The sequence below is a fragment of the Apus apus genome, chromosome 7, assembly GCF_020740795.1.
Source record: "Apus apus isolate bApuApu2 chromosome 7, bApuApu2.pri.cur, whole genome shotgun sequence".
NCBI classification, from domain to species: domain Eukaryota; kingdom Metazoa; phylum Chordata; class Aves; order Apodiformes; family Apodidae; genus Apus; species Apus apus.
Window position 1 is genome coordinate 29,612,348 of NC_067288.1, and position 12,746 is coordinate 29,625,093.

At 42.4% G+C, this 12,746-nt stretch overlaps 1 protein-coding gene across 1 annotated transcript in view; it reads left to right on the forward strand.

The window, feature by feature from the left end:
- Window positions 1-12,746, forward strand: part of ROR1 (receptor tyrosine kinase like orphan receptor 1) — a 162,711-nt gene that overhangs the window by 97,676 nt on the left and 52,289 nt on the right. Inside the window, exon 2 of the mRNA XM_051624494.1 lies at window positions 12,457-12,528. Within this exon, the coding sequence (XP_051480454.1) occupies window positions 12,457-12,528 (72 nt within the window). The remainder of the gene's footprint in view (window positions 1-12,456; window positions 12,529-12,746) is intronic.

The window sequence follows — 12,746 nt, forward strand, 5'->3', positions numbered from 1 at the left end:
TCACAGGTGAGATGTTTGGGATGTGCTGCCTGGGCAGGCTTTTGTGTCTGAATCCCAAAATCTGTCTCTGCTTAGTTGTGTGTGCACACATGTGTCTGGGCATATTTGTGTGTGTGTATGAAATGGTTTCAGAGCTTTACGCCAGTAATGCAAGGAAACCAAAATCACAGGGCATGATTTGCTCTGTGGTTTGGAGAGAACCACATCATCTGAGCGTTTCTGCCTTTGGGACACCAAGCCCAGGCATTTCATTTGCTGAGAACTGTGTGTGTATGGGGGAAAGACACTTTGGCATGATTGATATTTAATATTTGTGTATGTTTGCACTGAGAGGAAGGACATTTCTCAGTGCTATCTCCATGGCCTTCTGTGCAGTTTGTTCCCTTTACCCGGGATATAACTTTCTGTTAAATCTAGTTCTGGTCTGTTCACATCTTTTTGTGACTGCCTCCTACTGCAGGTAATTTTTCTCCTGCCTTTGTCATAAATAGAGAATATTTTCCATTTGGATTCCTGTGAGAATGGTAAGATTTGCCCCATTCTCAGGCTTAGGACTAACCTGAAGTTCAAGGGCCCTCCTGGCTGAGTTTTTAATATCCCAGAGGAGAACTGGCACTGAGAGATCACTTGCTGGGAGAGGGAAATAGAGTCTTTTTCCTCTTGGAGTTGCCAAGAGAGTTTCTGTGTCTGCTAGTTGTGCTTTTTGTGGGTTTTTGGCTGCTGGGAGCTCGACTGAGGTAATGAAATATAATGTCATTATTAAATCAGGTAACCCACAGGAAAATCTCTCCTGTTACACCCCTTCTGAGACTGTAATAGCTAAATATTAAGAAAGATTATTGTAATGCCATAATCTGCTGTCCCTGGCCTTATGTAAACAGCACGACTAACAGCAGCACACAAACCCACTGTCAAAGTCAATTAATTTGGGAATCTGGGTAAGAAAATATACAACTTAGCAGTGCTGCGTTTCAGAAGGATTAAAGACATGCAGAAACCTGAGACAGCATCCAAAATCATTAATTGATGCTGGATTTTTCAGGTATCTCTGTAAAATCTGGATTAGGTTCACATATTTCTTGAGCATCATGTATTAAATAATGGAAAGATTTTTATCTTGTACAGCCACAGGGTAAAGAGTTTTTAATTTAAACTAAGCAGGTGGTTGATTATGATATTTGACCAGAATCACAAAAATAAGGTAATCTGCCAGAATAATGAATATTTCCAACATGTTTCTTAGATCACTGATGGATTTAGACTTTGTGCAATCAATGCTCTGTATCTCTCAGGCAGGAATTCTCTTCCCAAAACTGCAGCCACTCCTCAAGAGACCAAAATGGCAGATTTGCTTGGACTCCCTCATTCATTCAGAAGCCCCTTTGGTTGCATCAACACTTTGCCTTGTGTTGGTGAACTGGAGTCCTGTAGAAGGTGGTCAGAGCTGAAAAGCGGAACAAAACCAAGGGTGTAGCTCCTGGCATAGTGAGGAAGGAACCTGTGAATGAACTTGAGGAGACTTGAAAAATTGAACAGCAGAGAAATTTGGCTTGACCATAAGGAGTGATTTGGGAACTAATTATAGTGAAGTGGACTAAAATGGGAGGAGCAGTTTGTAAATCTTAGGTATGAAACTAATGAGGTGGCTACAGGACATTCTACCATTGCATTTTCCCAGTGTCATGTTTGCTTTGAAGGAGAAACTATGTTTTCCTTTACTTGTAAATAGTCTGTACAAAATATTTCAAGCGTGCCTGGATGCTATCAGAGCTGACTAATGTTAATGAGCCCACCAGTCAAATTTAGCTCTGTAATAAGTCTGTGCTCATTTGAACTCAGCAGAATCTGTGTGCTCAGGCTTACTTTGGCAGACACTTGCTCTTATCACCTGCTGAGCTTGATATTACTGCAATCCTTTGGCCCGAAGAACAAGAAATTAGGAACAGCCATGAAAAAGCTCTGTGCAGATGTGTGGTTTGCAGCTACTAGGCAAGCTGGTTGGTCCACTGGAACTTCATCTGGATGTACTGAGCTCGGCGTGTTTATTTGGATTGCCCTGCCTTTCAGAGAAAACCTGTATCCGTTTCCAAGCTAACTAGACTCTTAAAGTATGGCAGTTGCCACGACTTGGAAACATAATCTCTGTAGATCTGCAGTAGCATTACATCAAATGCCTAGCTTCTTGTTTGTTGAGCTAATAAAAAAATCATCAGTGGTTTATCCTTCCATGAGGCTTCAGCGCCTGCAAAAGCAGTTAAGACTGAACAAGCCAGCTTTGCCCTGCTCCTGGTGGTTTCCTATTGTACAGGCTATTAACTTTTAGAGACTCTGGGTTGTTGGTTTTGTTTTTTTTTTCTGTGGCAAAGCCATTATGGGGTCATGAAGACTACAGCCATTTGTACTTCTGGGTGCAATTAAGATGAAGGCTTGCAAAGTCATAATTGTGTTGTTGAGAAGTGGCTCTTTTGCACCAACCATTTCCTTAGTCCTGACTGTGCTTGAGAAAGTGCATGATTTAAGCATTCAGGAGATTTTCATCAAACCTGTGGATTTGGTGCCCGTTATGAACCTGCCAACACAAGGCTTGCCCTGCTGAGGTCTGCGTGCCCATCATGAGATACTTTGTAGCCCATGGAAATTTGCATCATTCTGCATCTGTTGCAAACTTGGGGAGATTAGTGCAAGAGCATGCTGAGCCACTGATGAGACAGTTTGAAGATTCCCCCAACAAGTAAGAATGAAAATAAGTTTGGTCATATTGTTAAGTTTGGATTTAATTTTTCTTAATGTTAGAGGCTATCTGAACCCAGGAGGTCCTGACAAACCTGGGATTCTGGAAACTTTCCTGTAGTTAAATAGGTTGTAACTGTAGCTAAATCAGTGCATTAATTCATTCCAGCAGTGAAGGGATAAAAAAATAAACCTCTGAAGTATTGATATAAACCTTTTGTGCAGATGAATTGCCTGTGTAATTGCTTTTGTTAGCGAGCGTGTGGACAGCCCTGGTCTGCAGTCCCAGAAGGGCAGGACAAGAGCAGACATGCCTGGGTCGTGTCACTGTTGTGTCTGAAACCCAACCTGGAGCCATGAAAAGAGAGTGTAGTCGTCACCTCTGAGAGACCTTGCCCTGGCTTGAAGCTGCTAATAAATGCAAATTAGCTGGAGGGTCTTGGTTTGGTTTTGGTCCCTTGAGGATGCTGTGCCTGCAGGCGCTGGCGTGGAGGCATCTGGGTCAGGATCTGCCTCGGGCACTTCCTTCGGTGCTCCCAGCAGGGACCTGAGCTAAGCCCAGTTCTCCACACACATGCTGATCAGCTCTTACTTACGAGTGTTGTCAAGAAAAATGTTAAACCCCAGCATTTTAGCAGAAGAAATTAAGGTTTAAATCTACCTTCTTAAACGTAGGGGCTTTAAGTCTGTCAGAGATCAGGCTTGTGTGGATTTAGACCAGGGTGTAAGTTCCTCTTGAACAATCAATGTAGCTCAGTCCCAACTTGGCCAAAGCATCCAGGTCTGGCATCAGTTAAATATTTACATTCCTTCCTTTTTATATAAATTGTGCTCTATTAGCATACGTTTCACAGTGTATCCTTGTGTTTCAGCCTCTTTATAAATTTGGCAGTTTGTCCATTAATCAACATCAACCCACGTAAAATCCTAGGCATGAGGTTGAAGCCTTCAAACGTGCAACATTTACTGTTTCATCATAGGCAGCCAATAAGTCATGAGGCAATGTAGGCCTTGTACCACCAGGATAAGGCATAAAATGGAGCCTGTTTACACTAGGGAGACTTCTGTGTATTTAAGAAGTAATTGTTTCAGGACCCTCCATTAATTCATGAGCTGACATGGGATACATTTTTCCTCACTGCAACAAAAATAATTATCGAGCTCAAAAAATAATAATGAATTTGCACCGGGCAGGTTTCTACTGTAATTTTCGTCACAAGTTATAAGGGTTTAATTGTAGATTGCTGCGAGCCTGATCCGTTTCCATCATTTCTGGCCCTCAAGTGCTGAGGTGCAAGGAGTTATGGTGTGCTGCAATTTATGGTGGATGTAAATGAGTTCTTGTTTGCCCTCCCTGTGCTTGGCTGGGTTTGCCTTCTTTAAAGCAGTTGCTGGTGGATTTAGTGCAGTGGCACTGATGGAAACCAGGGCCAAGCGAGCAGGTGCAACGCAAAGCCTTGTCCAGGCACTTCATCCTTCGTCTGCAAACACTTCTGTCCCAGCCCTGCAGTCGTGGGCACTGCTCAGCCTGCTGTTTTGTGTGGTAAATAAAGGGGAACCTGTGGGGATGTTGTGTCAGTAGAGGGGCAGTCCCCCTAAAAGGCTTCTGCATCGCATTGATGCCTTCAGGAAAGCAACCTTCAGTAGTAGTTATGGGCTGGGTGATATGGATCACTCAGAGTCTCAAGGACAGAGTCTCTGCTTGGAGCAATCTCAGCAGTCTTTAGATTTGGGACCTTTTTGTGGTGTTGTCAGGGAAGCACCAATCTCAGGCAACCCAGTGTTGCCCCCAGAAAGTGCCTAACAAAGAATGTTGCCTCCTTTCATTTGTCTCTGGACTCTTCCTCACCATTCTTGGCTTTGAAACATCTTCAAAATGTCCCAGGACAGACATCTTTCTGCATCTCACTGTCCTCATGATACTGTGGCAGGTTTTTGTGACTCCTCTGTTTCTGGTCACATGCTCCTGCTCCAGACTAGCCACCCAGTAATTTCTTGCTGCTGCTGTGTTAGGTTTTTGCTCTCTTCTGTTGCAGCTACCCAGTCTTCTTTGTGTGGTTCCCACTTCCACTTTCTCTTCTTTCTGCCAGTCCAAGGTGCTCAAGAAGATAATAGCTCAGGGCATGGAAAAAAAATCCAGTATTAACTCAGGTGGGTTTGGAGAGATTGAAAATTTACATTTATTGTGCAAATTCCTGGCATTTGTAGGTTTGCATGACAAACAGCTGTGCCATGCTTCCTTCTAGGGTTGTTATTAGCCTCTCTGATATCCGTGTTCAGTAAGAGCTGCCTTTATCAGCAAGAAAATGACACATTTCTGCAGTGTCTTGCTTCTACATCCCTTGTGTTTCAGATTGAGCAGAGAACAATAATTCTTCCTAGAAAAAGGCGGGGATCCCCTGGGTTTGTGCAGTGCAGGATCATGCCTGATCCACCTGAGCTGTGCCGTTCCCAGGGCTGCCTGTGCTGGACTCACCCTGAGCTTCCCGTCTGGTTGACGTGGGCTGAAGTGCTATCACAGCCACATTTCTACAGTTCAGAAGCACAAAGACTCAACTGTGAGCTGCGAAATGCTGGCATGCAGCCAACTGGCCATTTCTTTTCTTCGTTCCCTGTCATTAAAGCTGGGGGTTACTCCAGGGTGCAGTGTTTTGCTCTTCTTAAGTGGAACTGTTAACGACCCAATTTAGAGCCATGTAAAGTGCACCCAGATTCCACAGTGGCTTCTAAATCCATATAACATTAATGATAATCTGTAATTAATAGCTGCAATCAAAAGGAATTGTAGTTCAGTAATTAGAAATTCAGGATTAAAGTATTAGCATATTAAAAAGGCCTATTAAAAACCTCTCCTTCCAAGAGATGACTCTGATCTCATGAAGAAGGCAGTTTTTAACTGACATGACCTTAGCCAAAGACCAAGTTACTAAAAATATTGCATAGGGTTCCTGACTTGTGCAGGTCATTAGACTACTGCCAAAACATCTAAAGGTACTTCAGGAGTTTCCAGGTATTGAGTACGTAGCAATTGCATCATTTTCTGATGATGTTGCTTAGTGATAGTACAGATCAAATCTTAAGAACAGTGTGTTTGAGAATAAGATTTAATCTCCATGGTTTGCCTTTTGGGGTGAGTATTACTGGTATCCTGTAAAAACAGGAAGGCCCAGTGACTGCCTTCCTTGGAGCCAAAAGCTTTCCTTGTCTATCCTCATCAAAGAGAGCAGGTCTGCAAGGAGCTGTAAGCAGAGGTGGCAGGTGCATGCAGTATTCTTGGCTTCCTGCCCTGGAATCAGAAATAGGGCACTGGGATTCTTCCTGATGATGCATCAGAAACGGGCTAATCCTACAGTTTATCTCTAGCCCTTGGGAGCCTGAGGCATTTAAAAAGCCTCCCAGGTAGAGAAGTTATTCATGGCATACGTGGTGATGGAAGTGCCAGTGGCAGTGATGAGGTGCTCTGATAGATGGAATAGGCTGTGGTATAAATGAAGTTCTTAACAAATTCCAGTCCTGCACTAAATGAAATCATCCTGTTACATGTCTCACTTTTGAAGCTGAAAATTAATGTATTGTATATTTGAAATCCAAGAGCTTAAGTTGCTCCAATGGTGTTGAAAATATCCCTATCTAATGCTAATGATTAACATACCTGAGGCTACCAGTAACCATACACTACAGAGAAATAACAGGTAGATTTGCCCAAGAGTTTTGCATTCTAAGACAATGAACAAAATTAACCATTTGCAAGTGATCACCATCACTCAGCATCATCTCTGCCCCTCTCTGCATGGAGCAGCCTGGAGAGCTCCAGCAGGTCATTTGCCAGCAGAAAGTCCCTTTTCTGACGCAGCAATGACAGCAGTTGGGAACTCTGCAAGAATCATCTGGTAAACTCTCCTGGATCTGCCTGTGCAAGGTTTTGGCAGAACAAGCTTTTGCCTTTGCATTTTTAGCGGTTGAGTAAGCAGGTGGAGTAAAGCTAACGAGTTAATGTTAGGCATTTGAAGGTGAAGTGCCATCATGCAGCATTTCATCTTGCTTACCAGATAGATTTTTAGTTACAGTCTGTTTTTTGGCAGGTTTTATTGCAGATAAATTTTATCTATTTGTAGGGTCTTCTCTTCCAAGGTATTAAATGTGGCAGTTCCCCTGAACATGGAAGGTTGAGATTTTTTGCAGGAATGTAATTTTAACATGAACTGTTTGCTGTAGACTGTATGTACTGAATCTTTCGCATGTCCTTGGGTACTGAAATGTCTACATTTAAAACTAATCAGTGGAATGTTTGTTGTTGACTTGTGGTATTGTTTGCTATCAAAGGCAGTATCTTCTCCTTGAGAGGCACCCACTTACCTTGAAGAGCAGAACTGCTCTCAGCAATTTCCCATCTTCATGCAATTTTGCCTCATTCAGCTGACTGAAGTATTTATGATTCCCACCTCCTTTTGAAACACAAGAATTGTATCATGCAGACATGTCTACAGCCACGCAGAGATACTGATGTAATGAAAATAAAATCCTTTCTCACATCAAAGATATAAGCAAAATTTGAGGTATATATTATGCAAATTTCAGCACAGTGCCAATTTTTAAACAGACAAGAAAACTGGTGAATAATAGATCGTATCCATTACAGTCTGCAGAAAGTATGTCTAGATTTCCTTCAGCACCTCCAGGGTGGGCTGTGGATAGGCTGGAAACTGCCTGGTTGCAAAAAATAGTATCTTGGCAGATCAGTTGAAAATGTGTGGGGAACTTACAAAGCATCAGTGAACAAGAAAATGCAAAAAGCAAGAAAGGAAGATGAGGGAGATACGACTGAGAAAAACAGCCGTGAGGCATATCTGTGGTAAGATCCTGGAAGAGATCAGTCAGGTAGGAACTAGACAGGGAGAAAGATGAAGTGTTGGTCTGGAATGTGCAGAAAAGCAAAAAATACTGAGCACTTAGTATAATTAGGTTTTGCTCCAAGTCTTTATAACTATGTTTCCTCTTTTCTTAATATTACATCCAAGTAGGATAGCTGTAGTGTCTAGTTTCTGAAGATTTTTATTCACCTTTTTAAGGGGCATTGATGTTTCCAGTAGATCTGCTGCTATAAAATGTTTATCAGTGATTTGGCCAAATTAGTTGTTCCCAAATGTCCTGTTAAGTTATCCTGTCTTGCCCCTCCTGGCAGCGTGGGATAGCTCCTCAGTGGTGCCTGTAGTAACATCTTGCCCTGTCTTGTTTGTAGTGTCTTGTGAAATTGGGGTTTTAACACTTCCTTAGGCAAATTCCTTCATAGGATAAAATAAATCTCACATGGGGTGGGCTTTTTATGCAGCTTCAGAGCTTCACAAATGGAAAACTTCTTTTTAAATTAAGCTTAAACATTCATTTTGTATAGCTTACTCTATTACTAAGACTTCTAAGTCCTTGATAACTCTAAACATCTCCTTGCTATTTTGGGTGTTCTGCAGTGAGATCTGAATTGCATACATTGCAGTCACATTCATATTTGTATCAGAAAAATTACTTAAGATATATATATAATTATGTAGTTAGGGTATAGCATGACCCACTGGTGTGGTATAAAGTAAGAGAGGATGCCTAGTAAGAAGACACTGAACTTTTTGTTTGCATGTTTTATTAAATCTATATTCCACCTTAAAAAGATGGTTTCCTGCCAGACCTGGGGTTTTCATCTCTGCACCAAAGAGGAGAGCTTGTCCCAGGCCACACTGGTACTGGATGTGTGTGTTCCTACACCATACAGATCTCCTGCATTGCTCGCAGGGCCTTGCTGGCAGAATCTCCACATTCTTAGACTAATTTTGCTCTCTGCTTTGTTTCTAAATAGCAGATTTATTCCCCATTAAAATCTTCAATCATTTCTGGGTTTGGTGTCATCTTAATTATCTTCCTTCTTCCTGTTTTGACTTATATTCTCTTTGCTTTGTCTTACAAATGCATCACACAGAGATATTAATTAGCCTGGATCTTCTCCTTCTTGGTTCTGCTGCTCCATCCTCCTGACAGTCTGTAGCCATGACAGCCCAAACACTGAGCACTGAGTGATGGTGGCTTCTGGTGAGAAACTGAGACAGTGGTGGGTGCCTGTGATAAGAACTAGCTCTGTCATTTTTCTTCAGAGGCAGATTTTTGTAAACCTTGTTGAAGTTTATTTAATCACAACGGCTTTAAAAGGACTGACGTGTGTGAAATTCACTCTGCACTTAGGCAATATGGTAATAAACTCAGAAATTAGCCAACTTCTCTGTGGGGAGTGTATTTGAACACACTTTTCTTGGCTTTTCACAGGGGTTATAATTGACTGTTGTGATTTCTCATTAACTTCAGACCAATGTTGCTTCATAGTGATAGAGATTTGAACAGATACTTATCTTTCCAGTATGAAGAATAAGATTCATCACTCATCTGGAGTTATTCCATCTGTGTATAAAATCTTAACAGGATAATGGTTCTCTCCGCTGAACATGTTTCTCAGGTTGAGTTTTTTACAAAACCATTCTTATTGTTCAGATGGTTAAAGCAGGGCATAACAGGGCATTTTTCACAATTAAGGATTAATTTTTAAACTACTTGTTTGCAATCTGGTTGCAATATTAAGGAGATTTTTTCCCCCTTTTTTTTCCTAAATGGTGACAAAAATGGGCAGACCTGTCACCGTGCTCCAAAAGCAAGTTACTGTGTATAAATCCTGTATGTAGGATTTGCAGAATGCAGGGAGCAGTTAAGTTTTGGGAAGTTTAAAGGTGGGATGCGTGGCTGAAGTGGATGGATGGGCCATCAAGGAGTGGAGCAATCGATACTCAGCGCTGTTCCCTGGTCTCCTCCAGGTCATGGGTGGCATAGCTGTAGGTGTCTTGCATTCGGTGTGACCTTCTTGGTGCTCCAGCTTTGACCCACTAGCACAGGGTGGGTCCTAACAGGAGAAAAACTCCTACTCATTCCCAGTCTGTTTTTTTAAAACCCATTTTCCTCCTGGAGGCAGGGTTACCAAGTGTGGTGGATCAGGTGGGAGGTGGGTTTCGTTCCAGAGGAGGAACAATCTTGCTCAGACAAGGCTTTGATCCTTCTCCCATCTCTGACTCATCTCTCCATGGGCTGGCTGGGAGCTCACCTTCCAGCTGAGCTTGCTTCAGATTCGATTATAACACAGTTTTTCCAAGCAGAGGTATCACTGCTCTCACTTCCATACACAGCAGTTTTAAGTCCTCACAGTCAGAAATTAACCCGCGTCTCGTGGACTTGTTCTTGGGATACTTTTCTGTATTAACTTTGAATAGGTGGTGTGTTCCCATGCTGTGTAGCTGCTCTGTATGGTCCTTTCAATCAAATCAGATGTTCACTAAGGGCACAGTAATACTTTGCTCTTGATTTGGAGCTTTAATTCAGGAATAGCAGAAAATCACCAGTGACCAGCCTGGAGAACTATCTTACAAATAGTGAAGTTTGGTCTTCTCATATGGTTTCTTCTGTAGAGCAGATCTCTGTGAGATTCACAGTCAGGTTTTCAAAGCCTGTTTAAGACAATACCAACACTCTGGAGCTTTAAATAGCAAAATACTGTATTTGCTTGTGATATTGTTAGTACTTTTATCTTTCATTTTGGTTAATGTACGTTAACTGTTTGCAGAGTACGGTGCCTTTGTGGGGTCTTAATACTAGAATATTTCCAGGTGAACCAAAGTAGTATTACCTACAGAAAATACATTGTCAAGTGCAAATACTGAATGTGTGAGCAATGTGAACAGTGTAACCTATTGTCTGTGGGCTTGAGCCTGTGGACATAAGATATGGACCTGTTTGGTCTCAACAGGAGGTGTGAGACCAGCAGGAGGTGTGAGACCAACAGCACCTCAGATTCCTCTCGTAGAGGGTTTAATCACAAGCCTACAGCAGTTTTTGGGTGGGAGGGATGGAAGGGCAAGCACCTAGGAGAGGTGTAGGAAGTGGAGCATCCCAGCCTCTGGTACCAGCCTGACACTGACCAGATCTTGGTCAGCTTTTGGCCCACTGATTGTTTGTCACCTACCCTACTTCTCAGCTTTAGCCTCAGAGTGAAGGCACCAAGCACACTGTCCTGATGCCTGGAGGATCATGGTCACCACAAAGGTGATATTAGCATTAGATCCCTTAAATCTTGCAGGTCATTCAGCCACGTGGTGCTTAACATTTGGGTTGGGTAGGAAGCTCAACTGTTAAAAAGAATGAAGAGGGATGGTCCCAGTGGGCCGAAAGCTCAGTTTGTGTAAACAGGTGTCACTGCTGACCTCAGAGTGATGCCATTTTACATGGGCTCAGGATCTGTCCCTGTCAGTGGGTTTCTGCCCAGGCCAGGGTCCATGTTTGTAGGTAAGTTATAATGGCTTCAAATTCTGTGTTTACATTGGAAATACTTGACAGAGTCTTAAATAAGCAGTGCTACCAGGTGGGCTTTTAAGAAAGGCGATATTTATAACAAGTGTAGTGGCTGGATCTGAACGGAGCAGCTTTGGGCCTTTGGATGACTTTTGTGTTTACAGTTTCCTCAGGATTTTTTAATGAAACAGGAAAGTTGCTAACTGGTCAAATAAATGCAGAACTTCTTTGTATATCATTGCTCTGCTGCAGTTTTATGAGTGAAATTGCTTTCTAGTTAAAAGAGGTCGGGGAGCAAGTTAAGGGATGATGTAAAAGTTAAAAAAATACCCTTCAAAACATTCCACTTTCTCACCTGGGATTCTACACCTCAGCATCCCAACTGCCCTTGCTGTGCACCTATGGGACTGGGTGGAAAGCACCCAGTACTGGGTGTCCAGCCAGGGTGCAGGATTGGGCCACAGGGTCTTAGTTTGTAGAGAGTCTTTTTAGCATCTTGCTCGGATTGGGAGTTGTTGCCCTCAGGCAAAAACATCTCATCATGGATATGGCACCCGGTGCTGGGATGGGGCAAGTACTATGGCAGCACTTACACACCAGGGTCCTCATATGGGTGTTTGCTGAAATCATTGATGTTCAGAGGTGGTTTTAGCATCACCTCCAGCTGCAGCTGGAAGTACACTGGCAGTTCCCTTAACACCATCCTCGGTTTGATCTACTGTTTTTGCAGTTAAAAAAAGGTAAAAATAGAAGGGAAGGCTAAAGTCACTGCTCAACTTTTCTTTGAAAAGGACAAAAGTATCACAGCAATGAGCAACTGCTACCGCTGCTCAGATCAGTCATTCCAGCTTGTGTTTACATGGAGGATTTTTCAAACAAGTAGCTCTATTTGCCTCAGTGCATAAACTGTGTCTCTTCTTGTGCACATGGGTTTGCAGGATTAAAATGGCTTGTAAACGTTAACAAATACCATGTTCAGCAACCTCAGAGCCTTGGTGTTTTTCTTAGCTGCAACACTGCTGAGTCGTTCTACCTCTATAAAACTCATGGGGAGATTTTAAGGTGGGCCAAATCCATCTCAAAGATTGGTTGCTTAATTAACACAAGGCCTTGCAGTGACAGCATTGCAAAACAAACCCCAGTGCTGGCCCGGTGCCTTTTTCCACTTGGCTGGTTCTGCTCCCCATATGTCTCAGCCTGCCAACACAGAGCATCGAGTGCATTTTAATAGCTGCTGTTCTTTGAATAATTTTATTACTGTGACAGCAACTTCATAAATGCCTTTACTGTCCTGATGATACACAATCAATATATTAACAGCATCTATTTTTTTTTTCCCTGTTTTTTCCCTTCCAGGAGCAAATTCATCAGTTGTTGCTGATTTCTTGCCTACGTCATCATGGAACATCTCAAGCGAATTAGATAAAGGTAAGAGGACAGAAATATAGAAAGATGTGAAATCAGATTTTTAAATCTCAGTTCTTCTTGACTTGGCTAAATCAGCAGCCAAAGGGGTGAAGGGACATTGGAGATAAACCTTGTTTCCCTCGTGGTCATTTGGCATGTAATTACATGTGGCTCTGTATTCTGGAGAATGCTGTGTTCCTTTCTTGTACCAGTAAAATATTCCACATGGTAAAAATATT